Source organism: Rhineura floridana, chromosome 18 (genome assembly GCF_030035675.1).
Source record: "Rhineura floridana isolate rRhiFlo1 chromosome 18, rRhiFlo1.hap2, whole genome shotgun sequence".
NCBI lineage: Eukaryota > Metazoa > Chordata > Lepidosauria > Squamata > Rhineuridae > Rhineura > Rhineura floridana.
The window spans coordinates 12,121,874-12,148,328 of record NC_084497.1 but is presented as its reverse complement, the minus strand read 5'-3'; the positions used below and the strand labels follow the sequence as shown (position 1 = coordinate 12,148,328).

General features: G+C 49.8%; 2 protein-coding genes across 2 annotated transcripts in view; one reads left to right on the top strand and one right to left on the bottom strand.

Annotated features, from left to right (window-relative positions):
- LOC133372802 (coiled-coil domain-containing protein 50-like) overlaps nucleotides 1–722 on the top strand; it is a 46,727-nt gene extending 46,005 nt beyond the window's left edge. Inside the window, exon 8 of the mRNA XM_061601869.1 lies at nucleotides 709–722. Within this exon, the coding sequence (XP_061457853.1) occupies nucleotides 709–722 (14 nt within the window). The remainder of the gene's footprint in view (nucleotides 1–708) is intronic.
- A 6,251-nt stretch (nucleotides 723–6,973) lies between these two features.
- On the bottom strand, nucleotides 6,974–22,958 carry TNFRSF9 (TNF receptor superfamily member 9). Its single transcript, XM_061601868.1, has 9 exons — nucleotides 22,892–22,958; nucleotides 21,930–22,178; nucleotides 21,729–21,782; nucleotides 19,431–19,562; nucleotides 18,223–18,289; nucleotides 17,223–17,347; nucleotides 14,571–14,660; nucleotides 10,608–10,742; nucleotides 6,974–9,252 (listed from the first exon to the last, which is right to left on the bottom strand). The coding sequence occupies exons 1-9, from the start codon at nucleotides 22,956–22,958 to the stop codon at nucleotides 9,131–9,133; spliced, it is 1,041 nt and encodes a 346-aa protein (XP_061457852.1). The 3' UTR covers nucleotides 6,974–9,130.
- Nucleotides 22,959–26,455: the final 3,497 nt, after the last annotated feature.

The following is a 26,455-nucleotide window of genomic DNA, read 5'->3' as shown; positions in this document are numbered from 1 at the left end:
GCCCCACATAGAGTGCTTTACAGAAATCCAGCCTGGAGGTTACCAGTGCGTGGACAACAGTGCTCAGGCTATCCCAGTCCAAAAACAGCCATAGCTGTCTTACCAGCTGAAGCTGGTAAAGGCACTCCTAGCCACGGAGGTCACCTGGGCCTCTAGCAACAAAGATGGATCCAGGAGCACCCTCAGACTACAAACCTGCTCTTTCAGAGGGAGTACGACCCCATCCAAAGCAGGCAACTGACCAATTATCCGGGCTTCATATAGATATTAAACAGCATTGAGAACAAGATGGTACACCACAGCACAACTGCCACGGGGCTGAAAGACAATTGAGCAGTGCCACCATGTAAAGCCCTAACCAATTGAGCCCTAAACAAGAACACCTAGCACATCGCCTCCCCCGGTGCTGAACAGGCCGATCTCTGAGATCTTTCAAAAGGGCCCTGCTGGTCATTCCATGACCAGCAGATTGTCCCTTTGTGACGGGGCCTTCTTGGTGATAGCACCACTCTCTGGAATGCCGTCTCTTGGGTAATTCATGAGGCAGTGACAGGAATCCCCTCTTAAATATCTCTTTTTAAATATGTGTGCTTACCCAACCTTTCCTCAACTCTTTTCATTTTTAATGTTTTACTTTGTACACTGTTCACTTTTATTTATGATAATCAGTTGTGTTTGGTTTCATCTCATTTTTATCTTGCTTTTTAGGGACCTTTATTTAATCTTCTTGTATTTTTACTGTTTTTAATGTAAGCCAATTGGATATGTTTTAAAATTCTATTAAGTGGTATTAGTAAATCCCTGACCTTTGGCCACGCTGGCTGGGGCAGATGGGAGTTGTAGTCTAGGCGCATCGGGAAGGCAGCTGGTAGGCAAAGGCCGCTGGAGAGTCAGGGCCCAGCTCTCAGTGACCTCTCTATGTGGAGGCGTTGTGCCCCTCCCCCCCCCCGAGGAGTCTTCCTCCTTCTGGCACGTCAGATGTTTGCGTTTCTGTCCCTCTCTCTCTGGGCCTTTAACCTGGGGGATGGCGGAAGAGGAGCTCCAGAGGGGGCACCTGCAGCAGGAGCTCCAGCACAATGAAGAGCTCGCCTGGAAGCTGCAAGGGGAGGAAGAGGCTGTCCTGGTGAGTGCCCACCTCTGCCCCTCCTGGTCTGGGTCAGAAACTAAGATGGCTTGGGGGGGGGCTTCCTTGCCCAATAGCAGGGGCATCACTAGGGCGGTGCGGCAGGTGCGGGCTGCACCGGGTGTCACAGACGAGAGACTTCGCGTGGCACGCTGGCTGCCTTCCTCGGCTATTAGAAGTTGGAAGCAGCGGCAGACAATGAGGCGGCGGTGTGCTTCCGGGCCCTGTCGCTTGGCCGTGCGCTCCTAGAGGCCGTGTGCGCGGTCCACCGCACACGCTATCGCTCGGAGAAAGAAGGCGCTGCGGGCCGCACCGGGTGACACCAACCCTACTGACGCCACTGCCCAATAGAAACTTGATCTGTGAATTAATGAAAGAACGTGTCGATTAAAGAGCAGATTTAATGTCAGGAGACGGACTTGTGACAGGCGTGTGGCAGCTGCATGGTGCCTTGTCTGCCTGCCAGCAGTGCTTGGAGCTCTCCTGCCGGTACACATTGGCACCAGCAGCTGCCCTGCAGAAAAGGCATCGTGCGCTTCCGATTGCTACTAAGATGCTGAAATCTCAGTCCAGCCCATCCAAGGACAGCCCAGTAGTGACGGCCTCTCGTTCCAGACCCCAGATGACCTCACTATGGATGGCCTCAGATAGATGTTAAAGAGCATTTTGGGGGAGGGGATAAGAGGGGCTCTGTGCAACCCCATAATACCCATGCCTCTGTATACAGAGAGGCCAAAAGCCAGCAGGGGGACCGGCTCATGGCCACTGCCTTGGACTGAGGAGGCAGGCACTATTCATCCATCTCGCTCATTGGCTCTCCAGGATTTCGAGGAGTGTGTGTGTGGGGGGGGTCTCCCGAGCCTCACCAATACCTTATTGAGATATTGAACCATACCATCTGCTTCTGCTCCAACCTTCCCCAACCTGGTGCCCTCCAGATCCTTTGGACCGCAGCTCTGGCCATTGGCTCCATGAAATCCAAAGTTCCAGGGGAGGGGGCACTGGCTTGGGAAAGGCTGTGCTACTCAGCAGAATGAAAAGTCTTGTGTCCTCTCCCTTTCACTGCCTAACTTAGTGGTACGCAAGGGGGGAGTCAGCGTGGCTGCAGGTCAGTGGCAAGCAGAGCCCCCCCCTTTCCCTGCAGAAGGCCAGTTCCTGGCAAGGCCTCCAGGGGAAGGCAGGCAAATGCCAAACACACGTCCTCCTTGCCTCCTGAGGCGTCCTAACCTCACAAAGCAACACTTGCAGCCCCTGCCTAGCGCTCCACAGAAGGGCGAGCCAGGCTGGTTCACCCTGGAGAGTTCCACGTGTTGGAAATGCCTCCTGTGGAGTTTGGGGGTTGCTATTAAGGCCTCTGCAGGAGAAGGTTGTGGGTGCAGGTGGTGGTCGGGAAGGGGCTCTTCCTTCTTTGATTGTCTTGTGAGCCTCTCCTGCAGAGAGCCAGGAGGAGCCAGCAGCGGAAGAAAGACTACAGAGCAGCCCAGGTGGCTCTGGATGAGGTAATGTCAGGACAGCAGCCCCCCGGTTTGCTCTGCTTGGCTTTTGCTTTTGCGTTTGTGAGGGTTTTATGGGCCCGCCGCAGGCTGGGGGGCATCACAGCGGAGGACCAGCTGCCTGCCCCGACTTCCCACCCAGCAGAAACGGAAGGCAACTCTGCTGCTTGTCCTGTGGAGCAGGCCAGAGAGCCCTCGAGGCCCACAGAGGAATGCAGGCCTGCCCAGGGGGGCCTCTTTCCCCAGGTGGCAGCAGCAGAGTGAGGTGTCGCTGCTGGAGTGCCCCTGGCCACGGTCCCTCTTCCCGCCAGCCTCTTGCAGGCTGCAGAAGCCAACCTGTGCTTCCTTCCGCCTCCTAGACGCCTCCTGCTTCTCCTTGCCCTCTTCTGCGTCAGGGTCAGGCAGGAGAAGCGCCTTCCCCCCCCCCGTGCCCTCTGCGCTTTCGGAAGCACCCCAAGGCCTCCGTGTTTGCGAAGGGGTCGGGATTGGGGGTGAGGACATTTGTTTGATGGTCGCTGCTGCTTCTTTTGCTCTGCTTCGTGTCCTGAGCCTTTGGGCCGGGGTGTGGGCTGTTGGTACAAATGCCTCAGCTCCCCGAGGGAGCAGCTTCTCTCTGAACACTAAAAGGCTTTGAGTCCTCTCATCTGTAGCAGAAATCACAGGGACAAAGAAGTGGCTTTGTATGGCGTCAGACCTTTGGGTCTATCCAGCTCAATATTCCCTGCACTGACTGGCAGCCGCTCTGCAGGGATGCAGGCAGGGGACATTTCGTAGCCCTGTCTGGAGATGCTGCCATTGGGGATTGGCCCCAGGGCCCTCTGCGTGCAGAGCAGATGGGCTAAGGCAGGCCCAGGCCTACTGCACTGGGATGGAGCTGGTGGTGGGAGACCAAAGTCTGGGTCTGCCTGAAGGATTGCGGGGGTGGGGGTGGGATACAAAAATAAGGAAGTGAGTGAGCTGCCCTGTGGGGTGTAGGGAGGTGCCATTTGTTGGGGGCTGGGCCCAGCTGAAGCTGGTGGAGCTGCTGGCAAAGAGTCCTCCAGGCCCAGCAGCTGTCCTGGGCAGAGCCCCGTCGGTGCCCGCTGGGAGATATGGCAGGCCCTTCCTGCCCAAACAGATCTTGCAGCCCCAGAGGGAGGGGGGGCAGAAAGAGCAATGATGTTGGCCGGGGACTGCGGGGAGGCACGCGTGGGGCAGGCTGGCAACTGTTGTGGTTCGTCCTGGCGGCCCTCAGGAGCCCTTGAGCGCCCCTCTGTCCATCCCGGGTGACTTGTAAGAGCTTCCGGCCTTCCCTGCCCTCCTCCTCCTAGGAGATTGCCCGCTACATGCAGGACCAGGAGCTGAAGGCCCAGTGAGGATCCCAGAGGAGGCCCCAGGCCCCGGTGAGGGCGGGCAGGGACGCCACGGAGGCACCCTGCAGCAGCAGCTTCCCTGTGCCGGGACGGAGCTGCGGCCATGAGGTAACAGCGGGCTGGATGGAGAAGGCCAAAGCTCTTCCGTGTGAACACCTGCCCTCCCCCCCCCGTGATAGGTAGCTCAGCCCCCTTGCCTGCAAGACCCTCCAGGTTGGTCTGTGTTCATTCAAGACCCCCTCCCCCTGGCTGTTACTTCCATCAGCACTTCTCTTGCTGATAGAACTTCTCAGGCGCCCCCGGAGGTGCTTCCTCGGAGCTCCTCCTCCGGTCTTCCTTTGCAGCTGAGCCTTGGGCAACTTGCCCATGCCTGGCCATGCACACAGCCATGCCTGAGACCGGGTGGGCACCCCGAGCCCTCCCTCAGCAGAGCCTCCCCTGCTCTCTGGTGCTGGAGAGCGAGCCCTGGGAAGGGGAAGGGCCCTCTGCCCCTGCTCAGAGGCACTGGTCTTGTTAATTGTAACCAACTGTTTTTGCACCTGGCTCTGCTTGGTCAATCGGAGAGAATAGAGAAGCAGCACCTTGCAAAAGTTTTGCAACCATGAAAAATGGGGCAGCAGAAATGGAAAGGGTGTGAGACTAAAAATGCCAACAAATAAACTTCCCCTGAGAGGCTTGAAGAGGCAAGAGGTTCATAAGAAGAGCCCTGAAGCAGCTGAATCAGGCCAAAGGGGGGGCACCTAGTCCAGCCTCCTTTTCTCACGCGGGCCCAAAAGATGCCTCCACAGGTATGGCCTGAGTGCAACAGCAGTGCTGTCTCCACCTGCGACTCCCAGCAGCTGGTATTCTGCAACATGCTGCCTCCGATGGGGAGATAGCACACAGCCCAGCCAGTGTAGCTAGTAGCCATTGATAGCTTTATCCTCCTGCATTGATTTGTCTCGTCCCCTATGAAAGCCATCCAAGTTGGTGGCCATTACCAGTGCATCTTGTGGGAGCAAAGCTTGGTCCTAGCAGCTTTTTTCTCCTTCTTCCACATGATGACAGGTGCTGAGTGACCTCTTTGGGCTTTTGAGAACAGGCATTTCCAAGTGATCCTAAAATGATATTAGGTAAAGAAGAGCAATATTCTGTTATCAGGGTATTTGTGTTTCTTCCGCTTTAGACATGACGTGCGATAAACAGGCAGTGAGCAAAAGCGCTAAAAGCGTTTGAAGTAGATTTTAAAAAGATCTTCCACTGGCCACCCTCTTGATTTCCAGTATTGGTTTTGACAGTGTAGGGTTTTGTGGTGCGACATACACGGTTTGAAATTGGTGCTGAATGTGTAAGATTTCCTCTTAAAAAAAACAATTAAAATCTCGGGTATGTGTATTTTTCCTCTGTCTGCTTGATGAGCAGGATCTGGTGCTCGTAGTTTCCAGGGCAGAACTCTCTGAAGGAAAAGTCAGCTTTTGAATACCTTGTGTCCCTCCCACGGGGGTGGGGGCATCGGTGGTATGTATTCAAGGAGTAAGTCCTTACGCAAAAGTTAGTTCTTGCACATTTTGGGGTGTCTTGCATAATCTGAAGGAGGCTGCGTGACAGTTCAGTTGAACCAAATGCCTGCAGGACACCCTCGGGCTCCAAGGAAATTCCCAGAGAAATTCCTACAGGCAGGAGGGCCCTCGTCACAAATGGCTCTTTCCTAGGGCACTGCATTTTCCAGCCATTTCTCATTTAAAGTACAGGGTGCCTCTGCAACACTCTTGCAGGACTTTTGCAGAATACTCTGGGATGCAGGGAAGTGTACAAAGGTTGAGGGGAAGGTTTGTATCTTGCTGGAAAACTCACACCAGTTTTCCATTCAGTCAAGTTCCACGTGCCCCTTTCATCATCTCTCCTCTTTCCCAGTCTGGCAACTTCCGCTCTTCTTGATGGGCCCTGTGTCTAGTCAGCTTCACTTTCATGCTGCCTCCTTCGAGATACTTAATATTTTTAAATAACATCCACAGACATGCGTGTCTGGGGGGGGGTAAGCAATATTTATTTTATTTGTGTAATATATCTTGTCCTTCAGCCTTGAAGGGACTAACAATTAACATACTAATATATTAGTTACTGTAAACCGCCCAGAAAGCTTCAGCTATGGGGCGGTATGTAAGTACAATAAACAAATAAATAGAACAGCGAAGTATTAAAAAGAGATAGTTTTTAAACCATGTAGTCCACAGCCAAGCAGCTTCCAGGCCTGGATAGACTGAAAAGTCTTCCTTCCTGTGGCACCAAAGCCCACCAAAGCAGAAGCCTATTCAGATTATTTGCCCGATGGGGGGTGGGAGGAGAGAGTGGCAGGTTCCCATGAGAGCCAACACTAGTTGTAAGCCAGCCAGAGCTTTACAGGTCAAAACTGGGACTTTGAACTGTGTCTGCAAACAGCCCAGAAGGAGGGGCAGTTGCTTCAATAATGGTGAAAGAGGACCTGAATGTCTAGTTCCAGAGGCCGTCCAGCTGCAGCATTTGCAGCCAGTTGAAGCTTCCAAGCTGGTTTTTTGAAGCAGCCCCACATAAAATGCTTCCCAAAGGGTGGGGGGGCTGCCAGATGTTATGCTAAGCTGCACCAGGGCTGGACATGGAGAAAACTGATGCAAAGAGGCAGAGGGGGGCAGAAAGTAAAGTGTCGCCTCTTGCTCCTACACTGTGGGAGGCCTGCTGGGGGCAGGGGGAGAGGTTGTTCCTGCCCTTGGCCTTTTCCTCAATGGCTTCCTGTGTGGCTTGGTCCTTGGCAACTTTGCTTGCGCTTTCTGTGAAGTTTGAGGGGCTGAGGCAGCTCGATAACAGCGCACAAGGTTTGCATGCAGAAGCCCCAGCCCCTTCCTAGCATCTCTAGTTGTAATGATCTGGGGTTGCTGTGCTGAAAAAGAGCCTGTGGAGACCTCTTGCTGCTGCCACCCCCAACACCAGACCCCATTGGGCTGCCCATGCAAAGGCAGGAGGAAATAACAGGATAGGCACACCAGGAACGCTTTTGGTTTGAAGCATTTATTACAAAATATACCTCTAGGTGGAGCCCAACAATAACAAAGCAACTTTTTCACATACAAACCTGATTATGCTAAATAGCAACATTTTGTAAAGATGGCTTTTAAAAAACAATTCCTATGAAATACCTGAATTTCAAGGGAAAAGCTGGCTTCTCCCTTCCCATAAATCCTTCAGGCCTAAACCTGCCCCACCAGAGTGCTTATGTCTGTTATCTGGTGCCAAGAATATGCTTGGGGCTTTACAGCAACCTAACCCTGCAGCCTTCCAGATGTTTTGGACTACAACTCCCATCAGCCCCCACCGTGTTGAGGAAGGTTGTTTTACAGAGTACAAGCTAACAGATCCCTGCCTCAAGGAGTTTGCAATCTGGAACTGTAGTGATGGACGTAAAGGTACTTGGACACAGAGGCCCCCCCAGCTGCCCCCCACTTCTAAGACAGCAGAGATGCCCCAGTGGGAAGCACCGCACGCAAAGTCTCACCAATTTTCACCAGGGCAAAATATGCTGCCTGCAGTCAGCCTAATCCTTGGTGAGCTATTTTCTGGGAACTTTACAAGTCCTAACCTTGAGGAACAAATAAACACCTCTTGTGAGGGCTGTAACACATAAAGAATATTTTCCAGAATCTGGCAATCCACACCCACCCCCCCAGGTGCACCAAAATTCCTTAAGTCTTTAGTTGGTAAAATGGCAGCAGAGAAAACTCTTTGTTTGAGAGTAGGGCAGTTGCTTTTTCCAAGCCAGAGTGCCAGCAAGTCAAAGCATCGCTTGGTCAGGAGATGCTTGCATCCTCTGCAATTGCTGCTCGTAGGCACCAAATGGTTTTTGTAACTGGGTATCCACATTATAACATCTCTTTTCTGATGCTTCTACAGTTACTATAAGGATGCAATCCTATGCACTTCTCTCACCTGAGAAATCAAATTTCATTGAACTCAGCAAGGCAACGTACAGTTCTTAGTATCCCATTAAGCTAGAAAAGTCGGGGACCTCAGCCACAGGGGTAGATGTGGCCCTCCAGGCCTCTGTACCCGGCCCTCAGGCCTTTCCCAGGCCGCACCCCTCCTCTGACTTGCTTTGTGTTCTCCACAAGTACTTTTTACCTGACTGGAATTGTGATAACGCATCTTTCTTGCCTGGGGAGAGAATGGGGAGAGGAGCGTGTGTGTGTGCGTGCCCAGAAACATGTGACTTTTGCATGGCTGCAGTGCAGGCCTCCCCCCACCACAGGCAAAGGTCAGAGTCACCTTGAATTCCAAAGGGCAAGTTATTTCTAGAGGTGGTTTGGACAGTTCAAGGCACTCATAACTTGTAGATCTAAATAGTAATCTTTCCATTCACTCTTTCCATGCTGAGGGGTTGGTGGTGACTAAACAAGGTCCCAGATATGGGTCTTCTCCCCACACCTGGCCCCCCTTGAGCTGCTCACAGGCCAAATGGTTTGGAAGAAGCCAGTCACAGCTGTGCACTTGTGGATCAAAGGCCTCAAACCTCAGCCCGTCACAGAGGTTTCCGTCAAAGCCAACCACCACAGCCAGTTCACGTCAGGGAAAAAAGCACAGCCTGTCGTGAGTCATTCTGTCACCCTGCGCTCTCTTGCGTGGCCTCACAACTAGTAGGAGCGGCTGCAAAGTGGGAGGAAGCCCACATGTGGGAACCAGGTGATGAATGATGGGGTTCAGTGCAGCCTTGCAGGGGGGAAGGGTGCTGCTAACTCCACTGTGGGGAGTGCAGAGGCCGGCAGAGGGCCAAGTCAGCCCAAGAGATGATGGCGCCTGAGCTTGACATCTGAGCAGCAAAGCCCACCACAGGAATGGGGCCGAGGCCAGCAGCTGCTCTCCTCTCCCCCTGCAAACCCCCCTCTGGCACCAAGTGGCTCCTGCGCTGCCACCCTCAGCATCTACTCATCATGGCAGGGGCTACTTCTAGCCTCACACTCCAGGATAAAAGGCATTTGTGCTGCAGAAGTCTTAACCTTGTGGCAATTTCCCCATCTCCCTCTCCTCCCCCGGCCCCCAGGACAGTAAGGCTGGCCTAAGCCCAAAGCAACATAAAAACGGCAGGATGCTGTTAATCATCCCTCCCCACCGCCCTGAGGTCGCCTGCGGTGAGACGCTCCAGGGGGCTGTGGGGCTCCCTAAGGAATCTTCTCCGCTGCGTCCCCCTTCAGTCCTGTCATTTCAGTGCCTCCTCCCTCCTCTTCCTCGGGATAGCGAAAGCTGCACTCGTCCATCTCCTGGGCCGATTGCCCAAGCGGCACTATTGGGAGTGGGGAGAGAGAGAGAGAGAGAGAGAGATGTGACTGATTTGCATTGTACCCGCCTATATTGGAGAACAGAACCTCCTATCAGCTCCCATGTTGTGTCTTCCATGCTCAAGATTGAGTCCTAGCTCAGTATTGTCAACACTGACTGGCTGATTTCAGGCACAGGCTCTTTCTCCGTCCTAACTGCAGACACCGGAGACGACCTGAGCTCTCCTGTGTGCAAAGCACCTGCTCTGCTACTCGGCCTCCAAATGCATTTGAGCCAGATGCAGTGGGCGAGCGCACCTCCCACGCAGGACAGGCAGGCGCTTCAGTCAATAAGGGGGACATAACAAGTCTGGCCACAGCCTGCCAGGACGGCTCCAGAGCGGGCGAGATGCCTTCCCACCCACTTGCCAGAGAGGTGAAGCTCCTTTTGTTACCCAACACATATACATGGTGGAGGGGGGGAGGTGAGAGGAAAGATCCTTAAAAAGCCCTGCTTCAAAGCCATCTCCACTCTTCCTATCCAAAACCAATTCCACAAACCCAAAGTTAAAGAGAGGCTTCAACCAGACACGAACCTGTGACATTCATTTGCACAAGGTGCAGCGCAGCCACAAGTTTAGATGACTAGTTTCATCATGAGTTTGCACTCTGACCCAGGTCCACAGCTCAATATGCGCCCTGCAGCACTGAGACAGGACCACTGTGACTTTTCTGACTTTCCAGGATTGTTGTAAGGGATACAACTAAATAGCACATGTGAAGCACTTGGACCACTTGAACACTCTCTTCAGCTGCTAAGCCGGAGGTAAAAGCTGTTGTCCTCAGATGCTACTTGTGGGAGCGTCTCAGGCACCGGCTGGGCCATTGCCACAGACAAGGTGCTGCCTAGGTGGACCCACCTTGGTCTGCTCTAGGAATGGGATTAATTGAAAACTTCAGCCCCATTAAAAGCTTAACCCTAACTGCTTCATTTTCTGTGGGACTGGAGGGACCCACAGCTGGGGGCAGCCACCAGAGGCGGCCTTGGTGCCTGAGCTTGGGGTGCCTAGGAACGAAAGGCTCCCCCTGTTGCTGTGGGAGACTGACAGGAGGCAAGGCAGGGGTGGCCTCTCAGGGCCACAGACGCTTCCGGTCCTGGTAGGGTCAAAGTGCAGCTGAACCCAGAAGGCAGATGTTACCCCCAGGGAACCAGTACAGGCAGGTGGTGTCCATTCTGAACTAAAATCAAATTTAAAAAATGAAATCTCCACCAAAGTATCTCAAGATCTATGAATATAGGAAGCTGTCTCATATGGAGTCAGATGGCAGGGGAGGGAGAGTGCGTGTGAAGGGATTACAGAGGACAGCGTGTTGGCCTTACGCTTCAGCATCACGGCTGGGAACTTCTCTTGAGCCCAGGATCTGAAGAAGATGCAGAAAAGGATCAGGAATGCCATGCACAGGAATAAGGCCACTGTCAAGGCGATGCTGATGGGGATCAGCTGGCTGTCCCGCTCTAAAAAGAAGTAGAGAACATTCCTCAGAAGCAATCCCAAAACAAAGCTGAGAGAAACTGTGTGTCTGGTGTACGTACACACACGCGCAGGTGCGCTCAGGCTCAGGAAAAAGGCAAAAGGCTTTCTGTTGCCACGGAAAGCTTCCCAGTACAAGTCGGTCTAAACCTAAATTGTAAAATAGGAACAACCCCCACGTCATCTGCAGTCCAAGAAGAAAACCAGCTGCTCAAGCCCTTCATTGAGAAGAGTTCCAGGATCTCCCTCTTTCTCCCCTCTCCGGGTGTGTGTGTTGTAGGTTCACCTCTTTGGCAAGTGGGTGGGAAGGCATTTCAGCCAGTCAGGAGTGACCCTGGCTGGTGGGCGGGGGGGGGGGGGAGCTGCAGAGTTTCCTGCACTGAGTGGCATAGCACAGCAACAAAGGGGATTTCTGAGTCAGTGACAGCCAGGATGTGGCTGTTACTGCAAAAATACTCTGGGACACACAAGCCTTCCCTTGAACAGAGAAAATGTGATGATATATTCCAAGAGATGTGGAGATTTGCAACCAAACAATGGATAGTTCTTTGTTCAAAACAGACAGCCTCTCCAGGGACAAAGGAGGGCTCTCAAGCGGAGTGCCTTTGAAGGCTACTAATCTCCCTGCAGGCTGTTAACATAGATTGAGAAAATGGATTGGTGCCTGGCCCTCATCTGAACTCAAACTTGTTCAGTTCTGAAAGCCCACAAGGAAAGGTCCTCCTCCTCATCCTAAGCATTCAGTTTGCACATTTTAGATATGCGTAGCTATGATTTTCAGGGCAAAAACAGGTGGCAGTGCGATATGCTGGGCATGCCAGAATGTTGATAAGGGGCTTCAGGTGACCAAGGGCAACTGCAGCGTGCTTTTGGTCATGAGGAAAAAAGGTGGCCAAGAGCCAATTGGGATGAGGCTGTAAAGCCAGAAGCAGAGAAAGAAGAGGTGTAGAAATAGGAAGATTTACCAGGAAGATTTACCAGTAGTTGTAAGGCCAGAAGTTAAAAATACTTCACAATGCCTCTTCTACCCAAATTGGATCCGTAGAGCAGCTGACAACCAATGACAAATAATCAAAAACACACCAAACCCTCCAGCAGCAATGAAGAAACTAGAAGAGCAGCAACCCCCCCCCTAAAAAAACCAAGCGGTAAAATGAATGTGCATCAAGAGTTGTGTTCAAACATGGTTGTTTTAACCTCCTGCCTTGGGGGCGGAGAGCAGGTAGTCAGATCTCCCAGGGCAACCAGTTCTGCATCATCATCATCATCATAGTTTATTTATATAGTGCCATCAGAATCACACGGCACTGTACATAAAATAAAACAATAAAAAGAAGTCCCTGCCCCAAAATCTAAATAAATATACAATCTAAATAAAATAAAATGACAGCAACGAATGAAGGGAGGGGAAACAAACAGAGGACAAAGCAGGGACTTCAAACGCACATACTCGAGGTATCCAAATTACAGAAAATGAAAAACTTACGCTGAAATTCCAAACACTTGGGGAGCCAAAGTGAAGATCAAAATGACAGGCCAAATAAATGACCTTGGCAGCAGAGTGTTGAATAGAAACCAAGGGCTGATATGAATTCGTGGAAGACCAGTCAACAGAAGATTGCAATAGTCAAGGCGAGAAATGAGGCATAAATTAACATCATTGCAGAGGAGACAGACAAGAAAAGTCTGACTCTAGCAATAGAGACTTCTATTGCAGAAGAAATCAAGGGCACAACTTTGCTACGGCTTTAATATTGGGAACAAAAGAAAGGAAACCCAAGTCTACGTGCTTCCTCTGCAGGATAGAGAGGGACGTTTTTAACAGAGATGGAAAATGTATATTGCCAAGAGAGGTTAGGAGGGAAGATGAACATTCTGTCTTGGCCATATTAAGTTTCAGGCGATGATGAAGCATCCAGGCTGAAATGTCTGAAAGACAAGCCACAATAGGATGGTGGACGTCAGAAGAGAGTTCTGGGGCTGAAAAATACTACTGCGTGTCATCAGCATACAAACAATACTGAAGGCCATGAGATGCATAAGGTTGCCCAGGGGCAGCACATGAAGGGAAAACAGCAGGAGTCCTAAAACTGAGCCCTGTGGTACCCCAACTGAGAGGGGAAAGAGGATGATGCACAACATTACATGGACAGCCCGACAAATAAGAAGCAAACCAACCATGAAAGGAATCAATCAATCAATTCATTCAATCATGAATGTTCCGTTCCTGGGCAAGGTTCTGGAGCGGGTGGTGGCCGGCCAGCTCCAGGGGCTCTTGGATGACACTGATTATCTCGATCCGTTTCAATCCGGTTTTAGGCCTGGGTTTGGTACCGAAACAGCCTTTGTCGCCCTGTATGATGACCTCTGTCGGGAGAGGGACAGGGGGAGTGTGACCCTGTTGATTCTCCTTGATCTCTCAGCTGCTTTTGATACCATCGACCATGGTATCCTTCTGGGAAGACTCACGGAGTTGGGAGTTGGGGGTACTGCTTGGCAGTGGCTCCGCTCCTACTTGGTGGGTCGCCACCAGAAGGTAGTGCTTGGGGAACATTGCTCGATACCCTGGACTCTCCACTGTGGAGTCCCGCAGGGATCGGTTCTGTCCTCCATGCTTTTCAACATCTACATGAAGCCGCTGGGTGCAGTCATCAGGAGTTTTGGAGTGCGTTGTCACCAGTACGCTGATGACACGCAACTCTATTTCTCCTTTTCATCTTCTTCAGGTGAGGCTGTTAACGTACTAAACCGTTGCCTGGCCGCGATAATGGATTGGATGGGAGCTAACAGACTGAAGCTTAATCCAGACAAGACCAAGACGCTGTTAGTGAGTGCCTTCTCTGCCCAGATGGTGGCTGTTCACCCTGTTCTGGACGGGGTTACACTCCCTTTGAAAGAACAGGTTCGTAGCTTGGGAGTTCTTATCGACTCTTCCTTGTCTCTTGAGGCTCAGGTAGCCTCAGTGGCAAGGAATGCTTTCTACCATCTCCGATTGGTAGCCCAGCTACGTCCCTATCTGGACAGTGACAACCTCGCCTCAGTCGTTCATGCTCTGGTAACTTCTAGATTGGACTACTGCAATGCGCTCTACGTTGGGCTGCCCTTGAAGACCGTTCGGAAACTACAGTTAGTCCAGAATGCAGCGGCCAGATTGTTGACGCGGACAAGAAGGTCCGCTCATATTACACCCGTTCTGGCTCGTCTGCACTGGCTTCCTATTTGTTTCCGGGCTAAATTCAAAGTGCTGGTTTTGACCTATAAAGCCTTACACGGCATGGGACCGCAATACCTGGTGGAGCGCCTCTCCCAATATGAAACTACCCGTACACTGCGCTCAACATCTAAGGCCCTCCTCCGAGTACCATCCCATCGAGAAGCTCAGAGGGTGGTGACTAGAAATAGGGCCTTTTCGGTTGTGGCTCCCGAACTATGGAATGGTCTCCCCGATGAGGTGCGCCTGGCGCCGACGCTGCTATCTTTTCGGCGCCAGGTGAAAACCTTTTTATATTCCCAGGCATTTTAATGCGTTTTATTATATGTATTGTTGTATTTTGCTGCTGTTTGATTATTTTTGTTTACCTTTGTTGGCTTGATTTTATTGTATTATTGTATTTATATATTCCTGACTGTTTTATTTTATGTACACCGCCCAGAGAGCCCTTGGGCTTAGGGCGGTATATAAATTAAATTAAATAAATAAATAAATAAATAATCACAAAACCTCAGATCACAAAGACAGTCCAACAAGAGATCATGATCAACCGTGTCAGAGGCCGCAGAAAGATCAAGTAAAATAAGAACTAAATAGAGACCTTTAGACTTGTCAATAAGGAGGTCATCTGTGGACTTCATAACAGCCGTCTCAGTGGAGTGCGAGGGACGAAGTCTGGACTGAAAGGGATCTAGAGCAGAGGTATGAGAAAAAGTTGAGGCAACGTGAATAAACAGTACATTCCAGGACCTTCAAAACAAAACACAACAAAGAAACAAGGCAATAATCCGAGAATCAAGGGAAGGCTTTCTGAGAAGGGAAGAAACAACACCATGCTTAAATGCAGGAGGAGACGTGCCAGAAGAGACAGATTAATAATGTAAAGAAGAGAAGGAAGAACAGCGGGAGCAACAGTAATTAAAAGACAAGAAGGAACCAGATCAAGAGAGCAAGCAGAGGGATTTGAAGACAATACCAACCTGGCCATTCTATGAAACAATAGAAAAAGTAGAGAAGATGGAAGAAGAAGAAACAGACATTTGAATGGCCAGCAACGGAAGAGAGTCAGTGGCAGTAAGATCAGAACAAACAGTTTCAATTTTAGTATTAAAGAAAGTGGCAAAATCATCAGGAGAGAATGAAGGGGGAAGAAGTGGCAGGAGAGGCTTTAAAAGAGAATGAAAAGTAGACAAAAGACGCTGAGGATGCCCCATATTAGCACGAGTTAACGATGTGTAGTACTGCTGTTTGCCTAGAGAAACAGCACAGAAAAAAGAAGAGAGAACAAACAGGTAATGAACGTCGTCTGCTCAGTCTGTGGTCCTCCTCCAAAGGCACTCAGCAGCCCAGGCAGAAGAAAGAAGAGAGCAAATAAAAGGAGTGAGCCAGGGATGGGGTTGAGTGGGACAAACCTGATGTGTTGACGACAGAGCAAAACTGTCCAGAGTTGAAGATAAAATAAGAGTTAAATGAAGAAACAGCTAAATCTGGGGAACATGCAGAAAGAAGAGGCCAACGCTTGAGAGAAAGCCTCAGTATTAACAGAATGCAGGTCCGAAAAAGATCGAGAAACAGAACACAAAGGAGGTAGATAAGCCACCACAACAGAAACTAAATGATGATCTGTCAAGGGAAATTCAGTAACAGAAAAGTCAGAACCGGAGCAATTCTAGGTAAAACGAGATCAAGACGCCAACAGAATGTGCAGATGAGTTAGACCACAGACACAGAGAGAAAGCGTAAAGCAGCAGGATCCAAGGGGCCATCCATCCACATGACTATTAAAATCCCCTAAAATGAGAACAGGAATATTATTGGGCAGAAAGTCAACCATGAATCAAAATCAGTTTCCCTTCTGGCCTAGCCCTAAGAGCCTGTGGACCTGTGTAGTAAAACCGTTGAAAAACATGAACGCAGAACTGGTGGTGCCCGAAAAAATAACAGCATAACGTAACGTAATAGGAAGAACCTATGCATTGACAGAGTGAGCGGATGAGTGAGGGTGACGGTGGCTATGTGGGCTTCGTCTGCCAGAAAAAGACCCTTCACAGTAAGTGACCAACGTTCCATTTTCCTGGCAGACTCGCCCACATAGCCTCATATTGGGACCTACCAGAGCTGAAGTCTGTTTTGGGTGGGAACTTGCAGGTCTGCTCACTATGAAGGTAGCACTGATTGAAGCACACTACATCCAAAGGCTCCTTCAGAAGAAGCGCAAGTGCCCACTGTATAGTGTGCCCAGTGAATGTCGATGGTCCTGTCTGGCGTACTGCAGATTTCTGCAATGCTGGTGTTGATGGCTAAAGCTGCAGAAGTTGCTGCTGCCTGGCGGAATGAATTGTCATGTGACCAGAAGCCCCAAGCAGTTGGGATTCAAACGCTAACACAACAGAGGCTCTGATCCAGTGGTCAACTTAAATGTTTTTGTGCATTTAATGTAAATTGTAAGTGCCCACCTCAAATCCAAATTTGTGCCCTAACTTTTCTGATGAAAGTGATAGCTAGGGGCAGGGAAAGGGAAGATCAGTTCCTCAGACCTCTGAAAGGTAGAACTGGTTTCAGGAATATAAGGTGCGACTGTCCTGAATACTACTTTGTCTGTATGAGAAAATGCAGAGATCAGCCTGGATGGACAGAGCCCTGGGTTCTGCCACTGTCCTGGTTGCAATAAGAGCCACCAAACTGCTACTGCCAAAGATAGTAATCATAGTGACCCAGAGGCCAGTGGTTCAAATTGTTTAGGTTCCATAAATAGAGAGAAGAGAAATGCCTGAGGGTAAAAAGCCAACTAAAGCCTACTAGGAAGCCAGAAACAGAAGACGGAAAAGGAAGGCTGGCAGGAACTGAGGAGATGCCAAGGGGGATCGGAGGAGGAGCATTCAAATTAACGAGAGATTTCCTGCCTGGGCTGGAGGAGACTGAGGATACCCCAAAGGTGGGCTATGTGGGTGAGTCTGCCAGGAAAATGTGCCTGCAGACCATGGATTGGCAGTCGGTCTGCTCATGAGTAAGCAACTCCAGATGCTCCTTCATTGCAAGCGGCTGTGGCATGGCTTAGGCGGCCAGAGGGCATAAAGCCGCCTCCTTGAGCCTCCCTGTTGCTAGAAGCAACTCCGGCCTCTGACTCTAGTGCTGCTTCCTTGGTGTGGGATACCTGATGATGCTGGCCTTGGACTACTTCCAGCCTTGCTTCTGGACCATGTTTTGGCCTGTGTGGGGTCCCTGTGTTTGGCCTTGGTTGGCTTAAACAAACCTTCATCTGTAACCTTAACGGAGACAACTAGAAAAGGAGGCGGTTGTGTGAGGCCTTCCAATTCATTCTTGCAAATCACGTCTGTTGTTTTGGTCCCAGGAGTCAAGATGTTATTAGCTGAACATCTGCAGGCAATCGGAAGATTCCATTAAAACACACGCCTAACCCAGCAACTATAATACTTATGAAATATCATTGTCTGGGGTGCTCCTGGATGCTTCTTTGTTGCTAGAGGCCCAGGTGACCTCAGTGATTAGGAGTGCCTTTTACTAGATTCGGCTGGTAAAACAGCTGTGGCCGTTTCTGGATGGCCTAACCACTGTTGTGCTGGATTACTGTAATGCGTTCTATGTGGGGCTGTCCTTGAGGTTGGTCAGGAAGCTGCACCTGGTGCAAAATGAGGTGGCGTGACTGCTCACTGGGGCAGGAAATCGCCAACATGTCACAGTGAAAGAATTGCACTGACTACCTATTAGCTAACGGCCCAAGTTCAAGGTTCTAGTTTTGGTGTACAAAGCTTGGGACCAGGATACCTGAAAGACCGTCTTACCCCTTATCACTATGCTCTGCAGGTGAGGGCCTCCTGCAGATACCATCTTATCAGGATGTCCATTCTGCACAACATAGGAAAAGAGCATTGAGTGTGGCGGCACCGACCCTTCGGAATTCCCTCCCCTTTTAGAGAGGTGCCATCTCTGTTGTCTTTTCGGCACCTACTGAAGACCTTCCTCTTTCAGCAAGCCTTTTAAGTAGAGACCTTATCCCAATTTACATCTGTGTTGGAATTGCTTTTTCAGATGTTTTTAAAGCATTTTAAATAGGTTTTTAAAGATGTTTTGTTTTAAAATTATTCTAAAGTCTGTTTTTAAGATGTTTTAGAGTGTTTTAGTGTTTCTGTTTGCTGCCCTGGGCTTCTTCTGGGAGGAAGGGCAGGATATAAATGTAATAAATAAAAAATAATAACAAATAAGAAAGATTTTTCTTCTTTCAAAGGACTTACTGTGTCCAGCTTCGGCATGTACCAGTTTTCAGACTCTTGAACTTTCCTTCAGGACAATCTTGGCAACCTTTTGAGAAATGCACAGGTAGGTTTCACTTAAAGGAAGTGAGATGACAAAGGCAATCCTGCCCCCCAGCCTGGCCAGGAGACCCATAAGCTCACTGAGCTTATAAGGGGGCTTGACGGGGGCTTGACAGGCAACAAAGAATCCCCTAGAGGACCAGAACTTGCTTCCTTCTCCCATTTTAGGACACCTACATGAGGTCAGTGCGAGCAAGTTAAATGTTGAGGGCTAGTAATTTGTGCCCTTATTTACAATGCTGCAGTAGGCCCCACATTTTCTGGACACTGGCTAAATTTCTGGTCTGTAACCACAGTACTCAAGAATAGTTGTCCCAGTTGCAAGAACTGAGCTGAGGGCTCCCCTTGCATCCCTGGGGCGGAGGAGAGCTTTCTGCATATTCTGACTGAAAAGAGTGCCCCACACACCCAGTAGACTGAAGGTGGAACCATCAAGGCCTGGGGACGTGCACTTCTTTTGTCCCCGTGTCACCTCTGCTGGATCTGTGACTTTATTTCCCATATATTTGGATGGATAGATTTTCTTACGGGTTTGGGAAGGAACTGATTGGTTTGGGCACTACACGATTTTTTACAGAAAGCATGCCTTTACTGATCAGTATTAAACACCGTTAATAGATTCTGAGAGAAGGCTTGAAAGGTATACATGGAAAGTGTTGGGGCAGGAGAGAGTGAGGGGGGGTTGAGATGCTGCAGTCGGAGGGTGGCAGAGGAGCCTGACAGGCTCTCCTCATTCTTCTGTTGGCATTTTTTTCTTTATGTTCCAAAGTCCCAAGGAAAGTGCCCAGAGACTGCTGTGGAACAAGGAGGCATCCATAACACACCTGGGAGCAGGCCAGGTTTATTTCCAGGCTCTTCACCACCACCATCCTGGCCCCACACGCCTCTTTCCTCCCTCCACGTTTGGCTTCCCTCCTCCCTTTCTCTTCCAGCCCAGAGCCCTCCCCTCCTCGTGCCTCTGCCTTCCAGCCACCCATCTTTCCTGGGGGGCCTTGGCCTCCCTAACCCCCTCTCGGACCCCCAGAAGCCTGTCATTTAGAGGGAGAGCCTTCCGCCCTCTATGGTATTTGGCCTCTCAGCCCACAGCACCAGACTCCCCACCACCGTCTCTGGCACATCCTGCTCACCTGCCCCCATCCACTCTTTCCCGGCATCGCAGGTGCAGGTGCCACACTCTCGCCCTTCGCATTCATATTCCGGGAGGCATCTGCAGATGGCGTTGGCAGACTCCGAACAGGGCTGGGCATACGCAAATATCCCTAAAAGAGTGAACATGCTCATGAAGGTCTACATCGCATCTGAGGAGAGGTCAATTTGCTCCTTCAAGCAACTGAAGCCTCAGAACGTTGTGAGAGAGGAGTTTTGGAGGCAAACCCAGCACGGCAGGTGCTTGGGAGACAACCACCCCTGCCACCCGTACCTGTGTCAGATGGAATGACTGGGAAACAGGCAAAGGAGGGCACTCGTGGTGGTGACGTCTTGCCCCCAAAGCAGAGGGTCAAGGCTAAAATCCCAGGTACACTGTGTTGGAATATATGGGGTTCAACTCCAACTTGGGTTGAGGCTGCATGGGGTAGCTAGAAAGGAGACCTCTTGGTTGCTAGGCTATACCTATCCCTTTGATCTCCTGCTGTCCCTTCCTGCTAGACTGATATGCAGAGGATGTTGATCCCAACTCCTTCCCTCCTTCCCAGTCTTCTTTCTCTCGAGAGGGGAGCAGACATACTCCTTTGTCTCTCCCTATCCTCCAAGCATGAGGGCAAGCACTGGGCTCAGTGTTTGCATCTCCCACTTAGCTAGTTAGCTAGATGTAGAACTCTTTCCTATCAAGTATGTACTTCCAGAATAAAGTAGTCATTTCTTATTTTAAAGCTTAAAGTCTCTGTCTGACAAATTTCCAGGCAAGGCATAATCTTTAGCAAGGATTCAAACACACACATAAGCTCGCTCAATACTCTCCGTTCCCAACATCGCAACTGTCTGACACGCTGGAGGCTGGCTTGCGGCATCTCTCTCTCCGAGGCAATCTGTGCTTCTAGGATGTTATAACAGAAAGTGGGAACATGCAGCCCGCTGTGCCTGTCTTCTAGGAGGGCAGCCTTCCCCAGCCTTGCCTCCTCTTAAAGGTTTTGACAGTAACAATCTTTTGTAAAGATATATAAAATTATGCATGGTTTGGAGAAAGTGAAGAGAGAAAAGTGCTTCTCCCTCTCTCATAACACTAGAAATCAATGAAGCTGAATGTTGGAAGATTCAGAACAGACAAACGAAAGGGCTTCTTCACACAGCACAGAGTTAAACAATTGAATTCACTCCCACAAGAGGCAGTGTTGCAAACCAACTTGGATGCCTTTTAAAACAGATTAGACAAATTGATGGAGGATAAGGCAGTCGATGACTACTGGCGATGATAGCTATGCTCTGCCCCCAGACTTGTTTATTTATTTATTAAATTTATTAGTCGCCCACTCTGGGCAACGTACAAAATAGACATACAAATACATTAGACATTAAAAATCTGAAAACAATGATAATAAAAACTTGGAGGTGGAATGCTTCCTAATACCAGTTGCTGGAAACTGCAGGAGGGGAGACTGCTCGTGTGCTGGACTAGATGGGCCACTGGCCTGATCCAGCAGGCTCTTTTTATTTTCTTATGACTTCAAGAATGCAACAAGGTGTTTGTGGTTAAGTGCCACTCCCAAAGAAATTGTGGTTTGTTGCACCTAAGATCTAATGCATCCTGCTATGAATTTCCACCTTTTGCTGGCCCCCAACTTCCGAACCTGAAGTGGCCACTCCTGTGTCTTCACCTATCTTGCACCCCAGGCTATTCCACAGCCCACACACACACACATTTAGAATAAAGGATGTAAGATTAGGGTTGTGCCAATATTTCATTAGGCAAAATCGGCAAGCCTCTGAATTCCACAGAACTCTTCCTAAGCCAGGCTGGACAGACGCAGCTTCTGCCTGTTGACAGGAGTTCTGTGTAGATCAAAGGCCTACCTGGAATGAGCCTAGCTGAAGGAGATTCTGTTTTTGGGTTGGTGGAGTAACTTCTCTCTGGCACTACTCTTTCTAAGGAAAACTAGTCCAGCTCATGCCTACTTTGAAGGCAACAAATGCTCACTGGGGGATTTGCACCTTCCTCATCATGCAGGCCAGCCTCCTGCAGCCCCACATAGCCGGGTCTCTTCCCCCCACCCCATGTAACCAGGACTTACCTTTTCCAGGGAAAAGGGGATAGAAGGGTAAACAAACAAACACTTTGCCCCGTTTGTGCCAGCAAGCCCCCTTCTGAAGCAGCCTGGCGCAGTGGCCTTGGCCTCCTGCAAGGTGGGCTCCCCACTGGCCCCCGACCAAGTATGCCAGGGGATACCCAGAGTTGCAGCGGGGCATCCCGGTGAGGGGGGGGCGCCTACCTTCACACCCCTTGCAGATGATGCACTTCCCGCTGGACGCTTCGCGGTAGGTGCCTGGAGGAGCAAAGAGAGACACCGGGAGGTGCCGCCGCCGTTAGAGGAACAGGCGCGCAGGCAGGCGGCGGAGAAAGGAAGGACCCCCGCGGAGAGGCTCTTTCCCACCCGGGGGAAAGGGGACACGGAGGGGAAGCGGCGGCTCACCGTCCTCGCACTTCTGGGCTGAGAGGCGGCGGCTCCAGAGGAGGAGGAGGGTCAGCAGGACCGCGGCCACGAGGTGCCCCATCGGCGGCTGCGACGGATGGGCAGGGGGACTGCGCTGCGCTCCCGGCCGACCCGACGCCCGCTGCCCTGTGCGCACCGCGGCCCGCCGGCGCCGAGCATTTGTGCGCCGGGGCGGGCCGAGGGGCGTGGCGTGGCTCCCGGGAGGGGCGAGAGCGCTCTGGCCGCAGCCTTGTTACAATGGGTTAAAAATTAAAATGTCACTGAAATAAAATCAATTGATGCGAAATATAACATATGCTTGCTTTGTGCAAAATACAGGAATTTCTGTTTATCTGCTTCTTCAGCAATTAGAGATGCTATTGCTAGCCTGTAGGACCAAAGGTCAAGGATAAAGGAAGTCTGAAGATGAGAACAGAGAAGTGGAAAATTAAACAATTTTAGGAAAGCATCGCATCATGTATTCTTGATTACTAATGTACTTTGAACTTGTGAAACCTTAAAGATTATGAATATGACGCGTTAATAGCCTATAAATATGATGCTTGTCAACTGTTCGGGAGAGCCACTTGATTGAGGCCCTCCCTTTGCAAAGGTATAATAAAGGCAAACATTTACTGTAGTCTGGTCTGGTCTCCATTCCTTATTGGCATCTCAAGGAATTGAGAGCCTTGATCGGTCAGGCTTCCATCCAGGCCTGGTTCTTTTGTAACAGCCTCCACTCCGGGCAGCAGGAGGGGTGAAGGAGGCCTCTTCTGCTCCCCTGGGCCGGGGAGGGGGATCCGCCCCCCCTTGCCCCGCCCAGCCCATTGACTTGGCGGCGCCCGCCCGCTCCTGCAGCCTGTGGGCCGAGGCGCACGGCACCCGCACCTGGAGGGCCTCGCCCCGAGCCGCCTTCTCCTCGGAGAGCCCGGGCCCCCTCCGCTAGCCGAGACAGGCGACACCGGAGGAAGGGGCTTGGGCCTCCTGGTGCTCCTGGGCCCCCGGCGGACGCAGAGGGACACGAGCCATTGCACCCATGAACTGCGCGCACAAATCCCGGCTAGAAACACTCCATAGAGGAGTGAGCTTGCAGTGGCAGTGACCCGAGGCGGGAGAGGGCGCGTCCTACAGCCCCACCCCCCGTCTGTCTGCCTGTCTGCCAGACGTCTGAACGAAATCTCTCTCTCCGTGCCCTGAGATGTCTGATTGTCTTCACTCCCCCCTCCCGCCGCCTTCGCCTTTTCTTTGTGGGTAAAAATTCTGCTGCAGCCAGGCATGGATCATGACAGCAGAGTCTAATAACAAAACATAAGCAGCGCCTGCCGGGTCCGGCCAGTGGCCCATCTAGCCCCGCATTTCCTGCTTTCGCAGGGGCCAGCCAGATGCCCCGAAGGGAAGAAGCCCCCGAGCAGGCGAGCGCCAGAGCGACTCTCCCCTCCTGCCGTTCCCAGCAACTGGTGTTCGGAAGCGTGCCGCCTCGGACTATGGAGGCAGAGCCTGGGCATCGTGGCTAGTAGCCTTTGCTGGCCTTTTGCTCCATGAAGTTGTCTAATCCTCTTTTAAAGCCCTCCAAGTCAGTGGCCATCGCTGCCTCTTGGGGGAGCAAATCCCTTCGCTTAATGCACTGCGAAAAGAAGTCCTTTCTTTTGTCTGCCCTGAATCTTCCAGCATTCAGGTTCATTGGATGTCCATGAGTTCTAGTGTTGTGGGGGGCGGGGATTCTCTACCCACTTTCTCTATGCTGTGCATCATATTATACACTTCCATCCCCTCACCTCTAACTCGCCTTTTCTCTAAACGAAAGATCCCCCAATGCTGCAGCCTTTCCTCATAGGGGAGTCACTCCATCTCCAATCATTTTGGTTGCCCTTGGTACATTGTAATTTTGTTCTGTATGATATTTTATTTTGAAACACTGAAACTCAAATCAATTATTGTAAGGTGACATTACAGAAAGCAGACAGTAGGAATAAATGGACCGTTCTCCCAAAGGAGGGCTATAGAAAGTGGAGTCCCCCAACTTCAAGGACTGGTATTGGGACCTGTGTTTTTTAGCTTGTTCATAAACAAGCTAGAGTTAGAGGTGAGGAGTGAGGTGGCCAAGTTTGCTGATGATACTAAATTGTTCAGGGTTGTTAAAACAAAAAGGGATTGCACAGAATTCTAAACGGACCTCTCCAAATTGAGTGAATGGGTGGCAAATGCAATTTAAATGCAATTCAATGTAAACAAATGTAAAGTTATGCATATTGGAGCAAATAATCTTAATTTCATATATACACTGATGGAGTTTGAACTGGCAGTGACTGGCCAGGAATGAGGCCTTGGGGTCATAGTGAATGGCTTGATGGAGATGTCAACCCAGTTTGTGGCAGCCGTGAAAAAGTCAAATTCCATGCTAGGGATCATGAGGAAAGATACTGAAGATAAAACTACCAATATCATAATGTTTTTATGTATATTCTATACATTATAAATGTATATAATTTTATAGTTATATAAATGTATAGTGTGGCTGCATTTGCAATACCGTGTACAGTTCTGGTTGCCTCATCTCAAGAAGGATATTGTGGAACTGGAAAATGTTCTAAAAAGGGCAACCAACATGATCAAGAGGATGGAGCAACTCCCCTATGAGGACATGTTGCAGCATTTGGGGCTCTTTAGAGAAAAGGGGAGTAACAGTTCATATGATAGAAGTGTATAAAAGTACGCATGGCGTGACAAAAGTGGGTCGAGAAAAGCTTTTTCTCCCTCTCTCACAACACTTAAACCCATGGCTATGCCCTGCCTCCATAGTCAGAGGCAGACTGCTTCCAAATACCCATTTCTGGAAACCACAGGATTCCAGCATGCTAGACTAGATGGGCCATTTGCTTGATGCAGGCAAATGCAGACTCTCCTTATGTTCTTATGATTGAGTTATTTAACTGCATCACCACCAACACCAATGTAATATCTGTATTTTTTGGTAGGTGATAAGTTTCGCCTGTTGGCCAAACATTTAGAATAGTAATCTATAAGCCTTTCAAATCCAGGGCTGACATTTAGCCCAAATGTGCATTTGGGGATCCACTTCTTAATTTCTTTAGCTTATATTTGCATGGCAATAATATTGCTGATGCAATCTGCCTTAGATCAGGCTATGTGGGATCCTGTAGTGAGTGCCATGCTGTCTGTCAAAGACCAGTGATTTTGAAGATAAGGTGCCTGCCATCATCTAGAGGACAGAAAGCACACACACACACACCCCGCAGATGATACACTGTACTTGCAAGCATATGAAATGTCAAAGAGGAAGTGAGGGTGTTCCTGTTTGGGGGCTGATTAGTATTGCCACAAAATTGTGAAAAGTAATCCTGCAACTGAGATTGAAGATATAGCTGATGAGAGTAGGTTTGAATAGGATGTTGTTGTGATTTTGAAACAGCTAAAAGAGATTTTCTTTTAAAAAATATTTGCTAAAATGTAAAATGCAAACAGTTACATTGTAAGGTAGTATTTCTCCAGATATTTTTTTATTATTATGTACACCGCCCAGAGAGCCCTTGGGCTTAGGGCGGTATATAAATTAAATTAAATAAATAATAAATAAATAAATAAAATATTTTATCCTTACTGAAGAAGCATTCGTTCCCACCTACCCAGTTGGACATGTGAATTTTATTTTAATTAGCTTTGTTTATATATATTTTCTTCAATGTGAAAAGCAAGATGATTTCCCCATGAAAAAATATGCAGTTGCCTTTTTTCTTACATTAATTATTCTGAAATGTCCACACACTGACTATCCAACTTCTTTACATGGAGTGAAGATGGGGAATGCCCTACATAGAAGAGGGAGGTGTTGTGAATGTTGCCACTGCTAAAAAAAAATGGGGGGGGGCCTAGGGTGTTGATATTTTGCTCTGGCTAATATATATCAATAGCACATTGTCAGATTGTTGCATAGTTTCTACAGCGGCAACCCTAGGCTTGATGGGGCCCTGGGTGGATAAGGTGCACACTGCTTTCCCCCACTTCCCACGCTGCCCTAGTTGCTCAGCCCCCCCCCCCACTTGCCAAGCAGCTGGAAGGGTACAGCAAACAGGTGGAGGAAGAGGACACAACCCTTTATCTTTCTGATGTCTCAAAGGGACAAACAGGTTCCTGTCTCTAATCATTTGCCAAATCTTTTTATAGAGATTATGGTGCAGCCAACAACCTCTGTGGAAAGTTTTGAAAAAGAGGCCCGTTTATAATCTTCCCCATTGACTATCTTGTCAGACAGTCTCCCTTCCCACCCACTTGCTTAGGTGATGGGAGCAGCAGGCACTTCTTTTCATTTGTTAAAAAACTATTTACAAAGTGGGTGCTGCTGCTCTAACTGGCATAAAACTCTGAGCCATCTTCATTTCTCAGAGGTGAGATGGGGCAGGTCTGCTGAGAGGTGGGGAGAAGGGGTACTAATGTACCCAGTTCACAGCCATCAGGAGGCATGGACTCTGAACTTTCATTTTTTTGAAAAAAGTAAGTTCCTAGCCCTC

Coding starts and splice junctions, on each gene's coding strand:
- TNFRSF9 (XM_061601868.1), bottom strand. CDS start 22,958: ATGGCTCGTGTCCCTCTGCGTCCGCCGGGGGCCCAGGAGCACCAGGAG. Junction 17,348..18,222: donor ACATGCCGAAGCTGGACACA/GTAAGTCCTTTG, acceptor GATTGCCTGCAG/ATGTTCAGCTAATAACATCT. Junction 9,253..10,607: donor CCCAGCCGTGATGCTGAAGC/GTAAGGCCAACA, acceptor CACTCCCAATAG/TGCCGCTTGGGCAATCGGCC.